Here is an 18,062-nt window from a genome sequence, read left to right as displayed (position 1 = left end):
GTCCTAGACTACTAGAGACCATTTTTGTGTTGGGGGGTGTTATTCTAGTATTGTCACTGTTAGAGATTTTTTTGGACAAAGGTGAATAAACATATCACCATGTCTTTCTGCTTTCCAAGTACTGTTAAATCAAAACAGATAAATTTCATAAAGGGCAAAGATTGCAGAAACTTTAAATGACAGAACAGCTGGGACGCTTGTGTCTTCAAATAAATGACCATCATCAATGTTAGCTTCACTAATCTTTTCCATTTCATTAAACTGTCATTTTGGGTCAAATTTTTCTGAAGCCTCCATGAAAATACGAGATGGTACACTGTGTAAAATATAATATTTAGGTTCAACAGATGAAAAACAATCAAATACTTACAGTAACTGTAAGGAAAACAGTCCTTCAAATAAACTTTTTGGGAGTTCTGTGATTTTATTTCCATAGAGGACACTGGAAAACACATGATTTAAACAAACAAACAAAAAAAATTAGAGACCAAGCAGCAAAACAAATTTATCCAAACAAACGTGTTCAGGCATAAAGGAGGTTAGGAAGCTCCATATATCATAAAGCCATAGCACAGTAAACAAACTTCAATTTGGAAATGCTTCTCCCCTGATTATAGGTTAGATGTATGTTTATGGTAGAAAGTTTGAAACCATAGATAAACAAAAAACTAAGAAAAATTAACACACTTTATAATTTTACTGTCCTTTCATAGAAATGTCCACAGTTAATTTGTCATGTTTTTATACACAAATACACAGAGCTCATATATGAAAGAATACAGCATATAACAAAGGAGAACACTAACCTGGAATCCGTTGTTCTTCAAAGGGGTAAAATTTAGAATTATCATAATGGTTAAGAGTGAAAGGAATCCATATAAGTGTAAAATATTTGTTTTAAAAATATAATGTACATACATCAGAAATGTAAAATTTGCAAAGACAGTGATCATTAATATTTATACAGAATTTTTAAAATGTATGTTCCCCAAAGAAATATGAATAGGAATGTATCCTCGTGTCCTCCCCCCTCCCCCCATTAGCCACTAAGTGTAACCACGAAGTGCAGGGACCATGACGATCACTGTAATACACCCAGTGCCTAGGCTTTGGCACACAGTGATGTTCTAACATTGGATTGATGAATAAATATTGTTTGAAGAGGAAAATGAAGTAAAAATTAGCACAGGAATAAATTAAGGAAATTATCTTATTCACAGAAATGGTGAAATGAGAGGATTTCAGCAGCAAGGAAATGAAAACGATTGACTCATCATGCTGGCTACTGACAACAGGTCTGCAATGATGGCCTTCTATTCTCAGCCTCATAAAGGAGGGGAGGAACCATAATAATGTGAAGGAAAAGACAGAAATTATATTTTTAAGGGCACAAATGAGTTGTAGCTGTTCTCTAAGCAGTCCATGGGGTTGCGAACAGTAGGACAGGACTTGGCAACTGAACCATAACAACAATCAAGAGTTATAAAAATGTGTATATAAATTTTAAGTAAGTAGTTTCTCTCAGGAGTTTAAGAAAAAAAAATCAGACAAATACAATATTTTTATGTGCTAACTATTAATCGTGGCCTAATTTATAATGGTGAAAAATGAAATACAAACAAAATATTTCCAGATTCTAAAGAAGGGGCTTAGCTAAATATATTTCACATTGATAAAAATCATGTTTGAAGAAATACTTGTTGACATGAAAGTATTTATGATATTATGCGTATGCTCTGTGCTCAATCACATCTAACTCATTGTGGCCCCATGGACTGTGGCCCATCAGGTTTCTCTTCCATGGAATTTTCCAGGCAAGAATACTGGAGTGGATTGCCATTTCCTACTTCAGGGGATCTTTCCAACCTAGAGATCGAAGCCGCATCTCTTGTATCCCCTGCGTTGGCAGGCAGGTTCTGTACCACTAGTACCACCTGGGAAACCCTTATGATATGATATTAAGTTTAAAACAGCATAATACAGAAGAATATATTACAGTATAATTTCACTTAGAAAAATACACTCATATATACATAGAAAAAAGTGGACGATCTCTAGATTGCAGGTGATTTTCCATCCAGAGGTCATTTGAATTTGCATCTATCTATATTTTCATAAAATATTCTCTACAATGGGCATTTATACTTTAAAAGCCAGAAACATTCATTTTGAAAAGAAATAAATGGATATCATAAAATGTAAAGGAAAAAGCTAAAATGAGAATCAAAATATGTTTGGCAGCTGTACCTGACTTCTGTTCAGAAAGGAGGGGAAATGACAATGCAACAGAGATGAATCAGAGTGAGGAAAAAGCTGTTCCCTTTTAAGGTGTCAGTGAGAGGTGGGATAAATTATAAAATATGAAGAAAATTCTTAAGGAAATAAATCTGGGTGACTATACTATATAAGTAGACATACCATTTGTATAGATTCCAGTGGTATAGTTATATGGTTTGACATAAAAAGTCATTTATGTAGAATATAGATTTTTTAAAAAATGTAAGTCAGAGAAGAAACAATTTTAAAAACACAAGAACAAAAGAGAATTCTATATTATCAGACTCAAGGAGTAAGGAGAAGGCAATGGCACCCCACTCCAGTACTCTTGCCTGGAAAATCCCATGGATGGAGGAGCCTGGTAGGCTGCAGTCCATGGGGTCCCAAAGAGTCGGACACGACTGAGCGACTTCCCTCTCACTTTTCACTTTCATGTACTGGAGAAGGAAATGGCAACCCACTCCAGTACTCTTGCCTGGAGAATCCCAGGGATGGGGGAGGCTGGTAGGCTGCCATCTATGGGGTCGCACAGGGTTGGACACGACTGAAGCGACTTAGCAGCAGTAGCAGCAGCAGCAGCAAGGAGTAAAGGCATTAAGAAAGGGTAAAGCAATACTAAGATACGTCTTTCGGTCAAGAATAAGAAAAAGAGGGCTTTAGGGAACAAACGATCAGATCAAGTTGGCACCTATTTGGGTATTCAATAGAATATCATTCAAGTAATGCATTCAGCAATAAATACTATACATTCACTATGTGCCCGGAATTTTGTAGGTTCTAAGCCTGGTGCCCAATTAAACTGAATCCAACGGTTACTTGTTCATGTGTGTGTGCATGCTAAGTTGCCTCAGTTGTGTCTGACTCTGTGGGACCCTTTGGACTGTGTTTGCCAGGCTCCTCTGTCCACGGGATTCTCCAGGCAAGAATACAAGAGTGGATAACTTGTTCAGTGTTCATCATTTGCCCATGTGCCAGTCACTGCTGTAACTGAGATAAATAAAAGGTATGGTGTCAACCAAAAGGGTGAACGGCTGCACTTTAGATTTTCTGCCAGCAGTTGTTTCCCTGGTTTTAGACTTCATATACTAAAAAACAAACAAACAAACAAACAAAAATGAACCTAGGCAGACACTGCAGGTGAAGTGATAGTTTTCCTTTTTTTTCTGGTCTAAAGAAAATTGCAGTTTTCTAAGCAGACCAGTATCAATTCAGTCGCTCAGTCATGTCCAACTCTTTGCAGCCCCATGGACTGCAGCACGCCGGGCCTCCCTGTCCATCATCAACTCCCAGAGTCTACTCAAATTCATGTTCATTGAGTCAGTGAAGCCATCCAAACATCTCATCCTCTGTCGTCCCCTTCTCTTCCCTCCTTCAATCTTTCCCAGCATCAGGGTCTTTTCAAATGAGTCAGTTCTTCGCATCAGGTGCCCAAAGTATTGGAGTTTCAGCTTCAACATCAGTCCTTCCAATGAACACTCAGGACGGATCTCCTTTAGGATGGACTGGTTGGATCTCCTTGCAGTCGAAGGGACTCTCAAGTCTTCTCCAACACCATAGTTCAAAAGAAACAATTCTTCGGCCCTCAGATTTCTTTATGGTCCAACTCTCACATCCATACATGACTACTGGAAAAACCATAGCCTTGACTAGATGGACCTTTGTTGGCAAAGTAATGTCTCTGCTTTTTAATACGCTGTGTAGGTTGGTCATAACTTTCCTTCCAAGGAGCAAACGTATTTTAATTTCATGGCTGCAATCACCATCTGCAGTGATTTTGGAGCCCAAAAAAATAGTCTCTCACTGTTTCCCCATCTATTTACCATGAAGTGATGGGACTGGATGCCATGATCTTAATTTTCTGAATGTTGAGCTTTAAGCCAACTTTGTCACTCTCCTCTTTCACTTTCATCAAGAGGCTATTTACAACCCAGATAAACTGGTACATCTCCTCCCCTTGGTATGAGTGTAAAGTATTCTACAAACCCCAGGTGTTTACCTAAGTATCACACACGTGTATCCTAAAATTCTCACTGGCTACCATTGACTTCTGAAGTTCCTAAGAGCAATGCAGTAATTTACATCAATAAGAACTCTTCTCTAAGCATCACCTCAAACAAAGAAACCAGATTTCATTTTTAAACTTTAAAATTAAAATTTGAAATAATACATACTCTACTTAGCAGACTTCTGAAGATTTTATACAAATTTGAAGGAATAACAGTCTCTATAAATTCACTTTAATTTATATGCCCATCTGGAAGTCCTTTTGACATTAAAAAGCTGCCATATTTCTTCTATTTGTTCTTGGAGAGATTAAAGCTGGTTCTTTCAGGGAAGTCTTTAAGGTGATGAAGTAGAGGGCTGGAGGGGGGCCCTTTCACTGGCCATCTTTCACTGCTCTCTGCACATTTACCTAGGATCATTCTAAACGGGACTGTAATTGTCCCCAGTGACAGTGACTATGGGTTTAAGGATGGGGTTATAAATGCAGTACTGAGCGGAGCCTCCAAAGTAAACATTTTCCCTTTACTTCTGTAAGAAAACACTGTCGAAAAAGGGGTTCATACTCAATTTCTAAACAGTAAAACTATCGAATTCTAAAATATAAACCCCTAAAAATTGGCCAATTTTAGTGACAGGTAGCAGTTCTACATAAAAATGATAAAATTCACTAATGATTTATAATAATTAATACTGTTAATAATGCATAGTAAAGCACGTAAAGGAACATATTCTTTAAATCCAAATTTAAAATATAGAGGCATTATTCCTAATGCATTCTACTTTCCTTCAGTTATGTGGTCAATACTTACAGTGAATTCAGAGAGCGTAGTCCTTGGAAAGCATCTGGTGCTAGCTCAGAGATCTGATTATTGCTCAGGTCGCTAAGATTAAAAATAGGGTTAAGTTAAATTAAATAGAATGTCGGTGAGATTTACTGCAGGAGAAAGCTCTTTATTGCCTTTACACATCAGTTTTGCACCTATCAATATGTGTATAATATTTGCAACATCTGAAGCATCCTAAACTTTTTTAAAAAATCACACTTTTAAATCAATTATTGGCTATTTTTCTAAATTATTATTAAAGACGGCATGTCTTATTTTTGAAAACAGAACAGTTAAGAATTTGACTGCATAATATATTGACCACATATGTTCACACTAGTGTGAATTAGTATGCTAAATTACAGAGAACTTAATAAATTAATATTTTAGCTTTTAACATTACACTATTATAGAACTAGCGACCAGATAGTCACATCACTTAATATTTAAGCTGTCAAACACTTAAATATTCATACTTAAATGGATGTCTTTGCATGTTCATGACCTGTATAATTTTTTAAAATTTCATTGATTTCAGAATATTATTCACTCACATTCTTCTAAGCTTTTTATATGGTGAGAAAGCTCCAGGAGGGATGACCTTGATTGAGTTCTGTTCCAAACGTCTGCAATGAAAAATATATTCAATTTTTAAATAGAAATGTGAGCTCTCAGATATGTTTAATTCAAGTCATGTCAGGAAGCAAAGGTGATATGCTTCCTGAGTGATATATTCTTGCTTTTTTCTCTAAAAAGACTATTAAAATTAATTGTGCTTTTCCCTAAACATGGTGCAAGATTGGGAGTAAAAACAAAGCAACTGTGAAAACAATAAGAAGATTTTGGTTTTTAAGCATTGTGGGTTCATTAATATTTAAGTCTGGACTTTGTATAAAAGAGAGAACATCTATGTTGGGAATATATTTTACCAAGTTCAATATCAATAAGAGAAATATGTTGTAACACTGAAGAGATGTAGAACATGTTTTAGAGATAACTATAACTCTTCCACAAAAGACATTATTGTTGAATATTAAATTTTATAAGCCATTTCCTTTACAGAAAGCATGTTATAGGTTGAAAAAACTGTTATATGCATAAAATTAATTTTGAAGCCGCTTCTGAGGCAAAATCTTGACTTTTAAATGTGTAAGTACTACAGATATTTTTGGTAACACTCTCTGGACTCTGTCAATCCGTTATGTGAATATTTCATGTGAAAACCACTGCAGGAAAGTGCATTTAAAAACAACTGAAGTATTTTTATGATACACTATAATCTGCAAGTTGAAAATAACCCTCTAACTTTATCTACTCCATACTTCTGCAATCAAAGACAAGATTTTACCAATCTAGTTATGAAGGACGCAAAATAGTATATTTCATAGGGTGGTTTGGTAAATGTTTTAGTCCATTAAAAATGCTGTTTCTCAGCCTCCTCTCTACCTGTACAAATATGCTCATGTACACTTCCCGTCCCCTCTCTCACTTCTGCTCCGCATCCCAGAGAGCTGATGCCTGTGAACCACACGGTGCAGGCTCAAGGGCTGGCTTTTGTGAGACGTGGTCAGGGTGGGAGACTGAAGGCGGGACGAGGGGAGAAGTCAGAGTATTCTCCCCTTTTCTGCCTCACGGGGTGTCCTCAGCAGTGGTCTCATTTCATTTTAGCTCCTGCTAAGGACTAGCTCCTGCCTTTGTATAACACTACCTTCTCCTTAGTTCCCTACAGCCCTGGAGGTGGAAGCAGCTTTCTAACCTCTGTGTCCCTTTCTACAGCTGTTTGACTCATTCATCATACTAAACCCATCTGCTGAAATACCTGGCATGAGTTCCATTTTGTCATCTGAATTAAAAAATATGCATACATATATATACGCATATACATTTATATTGGCAGGTAGATTCTTTACCATTAGTGCCACCTAGGAAGCCCATTAGTATATTTACATATAAATAGAATATACATATATAGACAATTTATAGGCTATATATGTATCATATACAGCAATTCATTTTTATTGAATGTTGGTAATACTTTGACATTTATATGTATTACAAACATTTTTTAATGAACATCAGATCAAAACAAAATATTTCTAGGAGCTTAAGTCAAATTTCTTAAATTTTGTACTTTTCTGATTCCAAATCTGTTATTACAATACCACGTTTTCTTCGATAGTCTCAGGGTTCACCATCTGACCTCTTTGTCCCTACACGCAACGGGCTTTCTCAATCTTTGTTGCTCTTGAACTCACTGTAGCATTTGATACTGTGAACAATCTTTCCCTGGGATGTGATACTGTATATTACTTATTCTTGGCCTGCTTTTCTCTTTTTAACTTATGGCTTCACTTTCTAGTCCTCTAAAGTGAGTTATTCCCCAAGTTTCTGTCCTTTTCCTCTCTCACACAAAAGGAAAAATCTCTTCTCTGACCTGCAATGTTAATCATGATTCTTCCCCTCCAAAAAGCAAAGTCATTTTGTTCATATTAAAGACAAACTTAAGCTTAAACTATTTATGAAATACATAAATAAGAAAACTAAAATCACTCATAATATATCACTCAGATCAGTGAATTTTACTTGTTTTTATGTATATATATTTATTTTATATAACTGAAATTTTACTGTATAGAGAATTTTGAGTTGAATCTTTTACACTAAATATAGTATCATCTATGTTTTCCTGCTGCTGCTGCTAAGTCACTTCAACCGTATCCAACTCTGTGCAACCCCATAGACAGTAGCCCACCAGGCTCCCCCATCCCTGGGATTCTCCAGGCAAGAACACTGGAGTGGGTTGCCATTTCCTTCTCCAGTGCATGAAAGGGAAAAGTGAAAGTGAAGTCTCTCAGTCATGTCTGACTCTTTGCGACCCCATGGACTGCAGCCTTCCAGGCTCTTCCGTCCATGGGATTTTCCAGGCAAGAGTACTGGAGTGGGGTGCTATTGCCTTCTCCAATGTTTTCCTAATCATCAAAATTTTTGGAAGACCTTATTTTTAGGCTTTCTTGATGACTGTCAAAATGGTCCATAATTTCTTAATCATTCTTCATTGTTAGCCACTGAAATTAATAATAAGTTTACATCATTATTAATAATATTCAGCTATTTTAAGATGACTAGCACACAGCCTTTTTTTGAAGCCTTCCTTTACTTTCTTTGGTATGGTTAATTGTATCTTTCTCTCTACTCAAGAGCATTTTCTTCTAAACGCATCTGTTCTTCTCTGACTGTATTAATTTTTCACATATCCCTCCTCTACCAGGCTGTTAGCTCCTAAGGGGCTGATTTACCCTAGAAGAAAACAAATAAATCCTATGAATAAAATAAGGATTTGGCATCTGGATTATTTATCTAGGTCTTAAGAAAGGGTTACTTTCTTCAAAAGCCCAAAGCATAGCAAAGGCTACTTTAACAATTTCACTGTTACATTTATTGATTACAACTTTATGAATTGATGGCTTAGTGACATATTTTTTTGTGATCCATTCTTGTAGTTGGATTTTGAGTAGTTTAAAATGTCATAAATGAAATATAATAAAAACAAGCTATAGATGGAATACTATTGATTAAAGGACTTTCTTCAAATCTAGGTCAATGAAACATCATTTCAGTTTGTAAAAGATTTCTCAATATAATGTGATGATGAGAAAAAATAAAAATTCTTAGTGTCTAGTATAGTATTTTTATTTTAACAGTCATGCAAAACTAGATCATGCAATTACTTTTTATAAATACAATTTCAGCTTCTTAAAATAAGGAATCAGCAATTATTCATTCATTCAACCTGCAAATATTTAATGACTACTCAGGGCAAAATTACATAATTGGAGTTCATTAGTGATTGAAAGTATAGATATGTTTATACCTTCACGGACATTTTATTAATAAAATGTCCAATTTTACAGTTAAATTTCCAACTGATTTGTTCAATGCAAGCTTTTTTAAAACTATGCTATTCAGTACTAAGATTTCTGAAATGTCAATATTAACCACAAATATGGCCAAATTCTATCACCTATCATAACTAAAAAGCTTCTTCACATATTTAGAATCTTTAAAATTAAATGATGAATTCAAAAATTCATTTATTATTTTAAATTCTCAGAACCTAGAATACTTATGCTGCTGCTGCTGCTGCTGCTGCTGCTAAGTCACTTTAGTCGTGTCCAACTCTATGTGACCCCATAGACGGCAGCCCACCAGGCTCCCCGGTCCCTTGGATTCTCCAGGCAAGAACACTGGAGGGGGTTGCCATTTCCTTCTCCAATGCATGAAAGTGAAAAGTGAAAGTGAAGTCGCTCAGTCGTGTCCGACTCTTAAGTGACCCCACGGACTGCAGCCTACCAGGCTCCTCCACCCATGGGATTTTCCAGGCAAGAGTACTTACAATGATCACTAATTGTTCTAATGGCATTCAAATATATTTTATTGTAACTTGGTTTGTGTTGAATCTGCAATTAATTTCATTGATAACTATTCCTGCTAAAATACAACAAGACATAATGAGTGAGGCTATTTATTTTTTTAGAAAATATATACTCAAAAATTTATAAAATGAAAAGAACTCATGATGAAATAATATTTAACTTTATATGCAAAATAGTAATTTAAATATAGCAATGCTGCATATATTATTCCATATTGCAATGTGCCATGACTTACTTTCACATGGCAATCCATTGCATTTATAACATAAGCAACAGAAAGCTGAACTATGCTCTTCTGTATTTATCTATTTATTTCTAACTTGTTCCAAAAAAAAAGTATTTGAAACAAAACTTATATGGTCATTTACATTGACTTAGCAGCTAATTGGTTTTTATGGCACTGTCTAGCAATCCATTAAGGCACAACGTAATTGCCTTCTTCATTCAAAGGGACAGATTCTCATGCAGGAAAATATTCTACCACTGACAGATGTCAACCAGTAAATTTTAAAATGCTTAAAAATGTCTATTTTTTGTCTTCAGTAGACAAACAATAAAATAATATGTACTTCCTGTAAACTTTTAGGTCTCTAGGACAAATAAGTTTTGTGTTTTATTACAAGAACTTCATAATATATTTGACAAACGACAAACAACACAAATGTCAAAAATTGCCCTTCTTCTTCAAATAAGAGGTAAGGATTAAAACCAGATTATAAAAAATAAGGAAGAAAAAATTAGACTTTTCAGATGAAGGTTAAAAAAATAAAGTAAATGAAATTTACTTTGCTATTCTCTAATCTTCTACTTTAATAGCAGAGAATCTGCTGAATTTTACAGAGTACAAATTTAAATCCATTGTTCCATGAAGAATCTGATTAAAAACATTCCAGGGTTACAAAAACAGATAGTGTAATGGCTGAGATATATTTGCATGGTAAAGATAAAATCCACCATAATTAAGAGCCTTGCAAATGCTAGTCCTTCATAAAAGGAAAACAATATTTTGAATTTCAAAGTAAAAATAGATTTAGAACAAAAAACTTTATAAACCCTATGTGATAAAAGAAGCCTTTTTCATATAAAAAAAGCCAGAACCTTACTCCTCAGAATCTACATGAATAATTCCAAAACATTTCATCACTGGGTATAAGTATATCTGAAAGCAATTTGCTGTTACACTTCACCAAAACCAGAAGGGAGTTTTAGTAAGAAGTTCAATTTTAGTTAGAAGACAATTTTCTAACTGCTCCAATAAAAATATTCACAAGTATGCTTAACCAGTGAAGACCTTTCCTCCCTATTCCTATATATCTTTTTCTCTTGCTCTCTAATTATTGTTTTATTTTAAATATGTTTTCACACATTTAGAGTTTCTAAAGAATAAACAGCTACCAATATACATCACGTTCTGGTGTCTATTTCAAAGATGGTAGAAAATAGCAAATTATCAGTAAATCTCTCTGCTGTAACATTATGGACTCTTAGAACATGGAAATTATATGCAGGTATAGCTGGGCTCTGTGACATATAAATATTCTACTACAGTTACCAATGAACAGATCTTATATCAGGAAAGTGTAAGACATACACTGTAATTGGGTGATTAAAAATTCCAACTAGTTCCAAAGACATTTACACTGAATTAAAGAACATTAGTTTATTTCAGCTCACTAGCTTTCAATATTCAAGCATTAGTTTCAATAAATTATTTTGACAAACTCTAAAAAATAACATCCACATGCCAAAGCTGAAATGGCTCTCCCCAAGAGGCATTTATGTTTTGTGTATGTATAGCTATAAAGATTAAGAACATGTAGTTCAGTGAGTAAAAGTATGAGCTTTATACAGGCTTGGGTTAAATTTAGATCTGCCACTGATTAGCTCTGTGGACCTTGCAAACGTTACTGTTGGTTTCTCGGTGTGTCTGTTTCTCTTTCTGAAAAATAAGAAAATAAACCCTGCTATAAATGTTTTGGTATAAATCATGAGATGTAGAAAACATATATGGTGTATTTTTCCAGTTCCAAAAATAGTGGGAAAAGTAAAAATGAGGATATATATGTGTATATATGTAATATATAACATATGGCATTATATAATATCTATAGCAAATATTAGTTACACATAAACACACAGATTATATAAAGGAATAAATCTGATACATGACTTGATCTCTAATGAGAAATAAATATTTATGGTTCAAAACACATTTTTAAACAAATTAGCAAGACAGGTTTTTTGAAGATAACTCATAACTGTATTTTAAAGACCTACACTCATGCATCATTCTTATGGAGGCTGAAAAAGCAATACAAATGGTTGCTGTTTCCATGATCAACATGATTAAAAAAGAGCACTTTAATTTGAAAGCTGTCTGAGAAACTCAAAAAGGGTTTTTACACCACCAGTAAAGTATGAGTTTGGACTGATTGTTTCTGTAACATACAGCCCAGATGCTGATTATACATGGCAATAAAACTGACAGTTCTTTGCATTTTCCCCATCTGCTTTCAACGTAAATGGCAAAAACAGCTGCCAAAGAATAGAACAGATTTAATGGGGTGAAGGCTGGGGTTGCAGAATGACTTTTGCTTCTGAGTCATGGACTACTCAGAGGAGACAAACATTCTCATCATAGGTAATATCAGCCCTGCATTTGTAAAAGAGGAAGCAGTAATATTATTTTGCCATCAGAGATCCTCTTGCCTGTTATACAATAATTCTAAATAAGTACTGTATATTTTGGAGATATTACTTCTAACTTTAGCAGTAAATGCACGCCATTGAAATCTTTTATATGTCTCTACCTAAAATGACCCAACATTATTTTAGACTAGAATATTATTACTGTTATGTAATTGTGGTTACCAGAACTTTTTAAGTTTAATAAATATCTTTAACAGCTGAGTGAATATTGGCCTCTAGAGGGACATACTTCACATATAGCTGGCATTTTTGCCTTAAGACTATGTCCATCCTAATTGATTATCAACAATTCCTATTTTGGGATGACTTGTTCCTGAAAACTGTCCGTTTCCTTAATCTTATTTTATTTCCTGTGATGTCATTCTGGGTATATTTCTCTCAGTGCAAATTTAATTGATGTTTTCATAGTAAAAATAACTCTTTTCCATTTGGTCTTTAAGCATTTAAAGTAAAACAAAAATGTGTGTTTGAGTTCCTACTGACCTCGTATTTCAGGCAATGACATTCTGAATGAGTGCTAAAATTTTTATGTACGTATTTATATGGACACATACTCAAATGCAAGCAAAAGTACACTCAATACACAGAATCACATAATTTAGATTTAGTGGGAAAAATGGGCTAAGACACGTGACTCACCAATTTCAGGGTGACAGAGTACAGATTCATAATGTCAGTAACAACCAGTTTTCATATATAATCTTTCCTTCACAATCCAAGAAAGACAAACAGAAGTTTTGCTGCTTTGTTTTTCATTAATAACTAAAATCTTTTGGATGCTTAATATAAGTTAGGCACTGAACTAAGTCTCCTATTTGGCAATAATTTTAGTTTTAAACATTATGCAAATTACCTTTAATGGGATAACTCAATGAATAGATAGTGACTAGCCTTCTCCCTGATGCCTGCACAGAATTATTGCCCAAGTCATCCGTTATCTTTCCCCTAAAGTTCAGATAACACTATGATCGCTAGTAGAATTTGAACTATACAGGATTTCAGCTTACCGTTTCAGGCTGACTATATGACAATCAATCAATAACTTAATTCTTTAAAGGAATGACAATTTTATTCACCTGAGAATGAATAATACTTTGTGCCCCGGCTGTCTTCATTTTTATGTTAAAGTCTACACAGCTTATTCATATCTGATGGGTCTTCATTACTTTCCTGTAGAAGTTTCCAGTGACTCAACCACAACAGCACTTGAGTCACTTCTTGGAATAACTTCTCACTACTATCTGCTACTAAGCCTATCTTTATTATACCTTCTATAGACTCTTTGTATCAAAAGTGGATTCTCTACTCCATGTTAGAGTGATTTTTCTAGCTAGCAAAGTAAATCATACTACAATGCTCAAAATTTTCCCTTCTATTTTATTGTCATCAGGACAGTGATTTTTCAAGATGAGGCTTTCAATGTATGTTCTAACCACTAAAACTGTTTAAATTTCCTGAAAACATACAACTCTTTAACTTTTCTGGGTCTTTGCATATACTCTTTTCACTCTCTAGAAAGCCCCTGATCTCTCTGCTTGCAAAACACATCCTCATACATGAAGATTCTTTGAGTCTCCCAGGAAAATCAAGATATTCCTTTCTCTGTCTTCCCATGCATATGTATTTTATTACTTATCATGTAGCTTTTAAAATTTCTGTTGTATAAAACTTAAATTCTTGATGTTGTAAACATTTTGAAAGCTGAAACTGTGACCTCTTATCTGTAATGCCTGATGCAAAATAGGCACTCAAAAATAGTGTTGATTATGCAGTATGTGAAAAAAAACTTACATTTCCACATGTCATTCTCTGCTGCAATAACATTCATCAGACGACTTGGAATTTTTAAGAGAAACCAGTTGGAGCATCTGCTTTTACCCCTCTAGCCATTTTAATACTTCTTTTTCACTCATTTTCATATCTTATCTAATATTACAAATGTTTGATTCATTCTTCTATACTTTTTTCTTATGAAAGCCATTGTGCCTTTCTGCTTGAATGTTCAAACAACTCAACAACAATAGAAGAACATAAAAGGTATGTGTATACATGCATGTAACATATACTTTATAGATATAAATTTTTGTGAAATTACGTACAAATAAGAAAAAAAATCAATATATTGAAAAGGCAACCAACAGAATGGGAGAAATATTTGCAAATCATATGTAATAGGGATTAATATCCTAAATATATAAAGAATTCACACAATTCAGTTACAATAAAGCAAGTAATCAAAATAATCATTAGAGAAATGCAAATGAAGTACAGTTAGGTATCACCTCACACCAGTTAGGATGGCTATTATCAAAAAGATAGGAGAAAAAAATTGTTGGCAAATATGTGGAAAAAGAGAAACTTTATGCACCATTGGTGAGAATGAAACCATTATGGAAAACAGTATGCTGTGCTGTGCTTAGTCACTCAGTTGTGTCTGACTGTTTGCGACCCCATGGACTGCAGCCTGCCAGGCTCCTCTGTCCATGGAGATTCTCCAGGCAAGAATACTGGAGTGGGTTGCCATGCTTTCCTCCGGGGGATCTTCCCAATCCAGAGATCGAACCCAGGTCTCCCGCATTGTAGGCAGATTCTTTACTGTCTGAGCCACCAGGGAAGCCCAAGAATACTGGAGTGGGTTGCCCTGTCCTTCTCCAGGGAATCTTTCCAACCCAGAAATTGAACTGAGGTCTCCTGCATTTCAGGCAGATTCTTTACCAGCTGAGCTACCAGGGAAGCCCCCAAAACAACTACAATATGCTCCAGCAATCCCACTCTTAGGTATATACCTGAAGGAACTGAAATCATTATCTCTAAGCAGTATTTGCATCTCCATGTTTTTGCAGCTTTATTCACTAATGGCAAACTATGGAAACAATCTAAATGTACTATGACAGATGAATGGATAAAGAAATTGTGGTATGTATCCTATGGAATATTATACAGCCAATCAAAGAAAGGGAATACTGTCATTTGAGACAACACAGATAAACCAGGAGGGCATATGCTTAGTGAAGTAAGGCAAACAGATAAGTATAAATACTGTATGCTTTCACTAATATGTGGAACCAAAAAAAAAGAAAGAAAGAAAAGATGATTTCACAAAATAGAATAGTGATTGGCAGAGGCTGGTGGTTGGGGAGATGTATGTCAACAGGTACAAATTCTGTTATAAGAAGAATAAATTCTGAGAGTCTAATATACAGCATGGTAACTACAGTTAATATATTTCAAATATTGTATACTTGAAAATTGCTCAGAGTAGAATTTAAGCATTCTCACCAGAAACAAAAAGAGTTAACTATTTGAGGTGATGAATGTGTTAATTACTTTGATCTTTGTAATCACCATACAATGAATAAGTATATCAAATCATCATGATGTGATGTATATACCCTTTGAATATATACAATTGTGTTTGTCAATTATTCCTTAGTAAAATTGAAAAAAAGGAAGTAAATTGAGGGAAATTGATGCATATAATTTCTTCTCATGAACCTATGTTATTAATAAAAATGAATTTTCTTTACAAAAAAGATTACTCTTCTATTTAATTCAATAGCAATTAATGATATCAAGATAATCAAGATATGCATATAAAATTGAGAATTTTGCCATGATAAAGATGAAAACACTCCAATGATTATTAGTGAACTCAATGGTCTCTGGAACTACAGATACAGTTTAATCTATAAATGTATTTTACCAAATTTATCTTATACTATTTTGCTGTGGAACTATCAAAATTGCTGTAGGGATTACACTAAGCATGGCTACTGATAACTAAGAATTAAGTAAGATGTTCTGAGGAAACACAATGGTGGTCTTTATTTTGTATACTGAACAAAATGCTCTCTGCATTCTGCAGGAAGTGAAATTACTATGTATTTTTCTAAGCTCCTAACTTATAATGGAATCATAATATAAAAACTTCAGACAGATATTTGTTCAATATTGTCTAAATAATAAAAGGAAAAAGTGAAAGTGAAAGTTGCTCAGTCATGTCCGACTCTTTACGACCCCATGGAAGAGACCATGGTATTCTCCAGACTAGAATACTGGAGTGGGTAGCTGTTCCTTCTCCAGGGGATCTTCCCAACCCAGGGATCTCTCATTGCAGGTGGATTCTTTACCAGCTGAACCACCAGGGAAACCTCGAAAGTCAAGGTAACTTACATGTGCTATAAAAATTAGTCAAACTACATATTATATTTATTTTTAAAATTTATTTTCAAAATCTGCATAATTAAAAGAAAATGAAACAATTACACAGCATGACAGCTATATTGTGAGCTAAGACATTCCTAAGTTCATGTTAAAGTAAAAAAGTCATGCTTCATTTCATGAATACTTGTAACTTTCCTAATAAGCTAATATACAATAGGACCCAGAGGGATGGTATGGGGAGGGAGGAGGGAGGAGGGTTCAGGATGGGGAACACATGTATACCTGTAGCGGATTCATTTTGATATTTGGCAAAACTAATACAATTATGTAAAGTTTAAAAATAAAATAAAATTAAAAAAAAATAAAATATTTTCAAGACCTTTTAAAAAAAAAAGCATATTGATCAAATCTAATTTATATATCCCTACCATGGTGGCTCAGACTGTGAAGAATCTGCCTGCAATGAAGGAGACCTGGGTTTGATCCCTAGGTCGGGAAGATCCTCTGGAGAAGGGAATGACTACCCACTCTAGTATTATTGCCTGGAGAATTCTATGGACAGAGGACCCTAGTGGGCTACAGTTCATGGGGTTGCAAAGAGTCAGACTCGACTGAGTGACTAAAGCAATCACTTTTTCACCAACAGAAACTCAAATAACTTTGAAATATGCAGATTCAAAATTTGACAAGTACAATTTAATTGAAATAAGGGTTCAAAATTTTGGAAGAGGCAAATGCAAAAATAGCATGTAGAAGGGTTAAACACAAGAAGAGTGCCTAAACAGAAATGGAGGACAAAGACATATTTTTAAAATCAGATATTCAATGTCAAACATGCAGTTTATAATCAGATACAGCATTCAAGAATCATTCTCACTTTCATTTCTTTATAAATATGCATGCGAATGATCCAGAGGAAACAAAAGGAAAAAAATGTACTCCTGAACTTCATATCCAACCTCCAACATTCTGAATCTCTTTGAAAGAGTCTTCGTTACTACTAGCAGAGTAAAAGCAGTGCAGTGAGCTTATCCCACAGAGTGAGTTCCCTTCCCATTTTACTGAATGTGTGCTCAGTTGCTCAGTTGTGTCCTACTCTTTGCAGCCCTCTGGACTGCAGCCCTCCAGGTTCCTCTGTCCACGAGATTTTTCAGGCACGAATACTGGAGTGGGTTGCCATTTCCCACATCCAAAACAAGCAGTATAACTTGAGCATTTGCAACACATCTTAGAAAACACTGAGACAACCCTCATAAGACCTGACCTGAGAACTTTACTACCAGAATTTCCCTTCCCAAAATTTGAACACAAATTTGAACAAAATTTGAAGATCCCTGAAGATCAGGGATCTTCAGACAAATTAAAAGGCAAATTGTATGGTTCCCAGCTTTGGAGGCCTGGAAAATGCAACCAAGATTAAAAGCAATAAGAACTAAGAGTGAACAAGACATACTAAATTGTCACAACCTGTGTCTAAATGTCCTCTGTGATTTATGCAATTTCTGTATAATGGTTTGGATAGGCGATATGCCACAGAAAATCTATAACTGGATTGAAGAGAACTAAATGTCTACTTTATAGCAATCTATCACATGACATTCAAAATATTATACCTCAAGATTTAAGAAGTTAATTCAGAGGATTTGATATA

General features: G+C 34.6%; 1 protein-coding gene across 2 annotated transcripts in view; it reads right to left on the bottom strand.

The window, feature by feature from the left end:
* Positions 1-18,062, bottom strand: part of SLIT2 (slit guidance ligand 2) — a 406,260-nt gene that overhangs the window by 106,746 nt on the left and 281,452 nt on the right. For both annotated transcript variants that reach the window (XM_061419763.1, XM_061419764.1), the window contains exons 10-12: positions 5,660-5,731; positions 5,091-5,162; positions 371-442 (exon numbers count right to left, since the gene is read on the bottom strand). In XM_061419763.1, the coding sequence (XP_061275747.1) occupies positions 371-442; positions 5,091-5,162; positions 5,660-5,731 (216 nt within the window). The remainder of the gene's footprint in view (positions 1-370; positions 443-5,090; positions 5,163-5,659; positions 5,732-18,062) is intronic.

Source organism: Bos javanicus, chromosome 6 (genome assembly GCF_032452875.1).
Source record: "Bos javanicus breed banteng chromosome 6, ARS-OSU_banteng_1.0, whole genome shotgun sequence".
Classification (NCBI taxonomy): Eukaryota; Metazoa; Chordata; class Mammalia; order Artiodactyla; family Bovidae; genus Bos; species Bos javanicus.
Note: the sequence above shows the minus strand (reverse complement) of the source record. Positions and strands in the feature narration are given on the sequence as shown.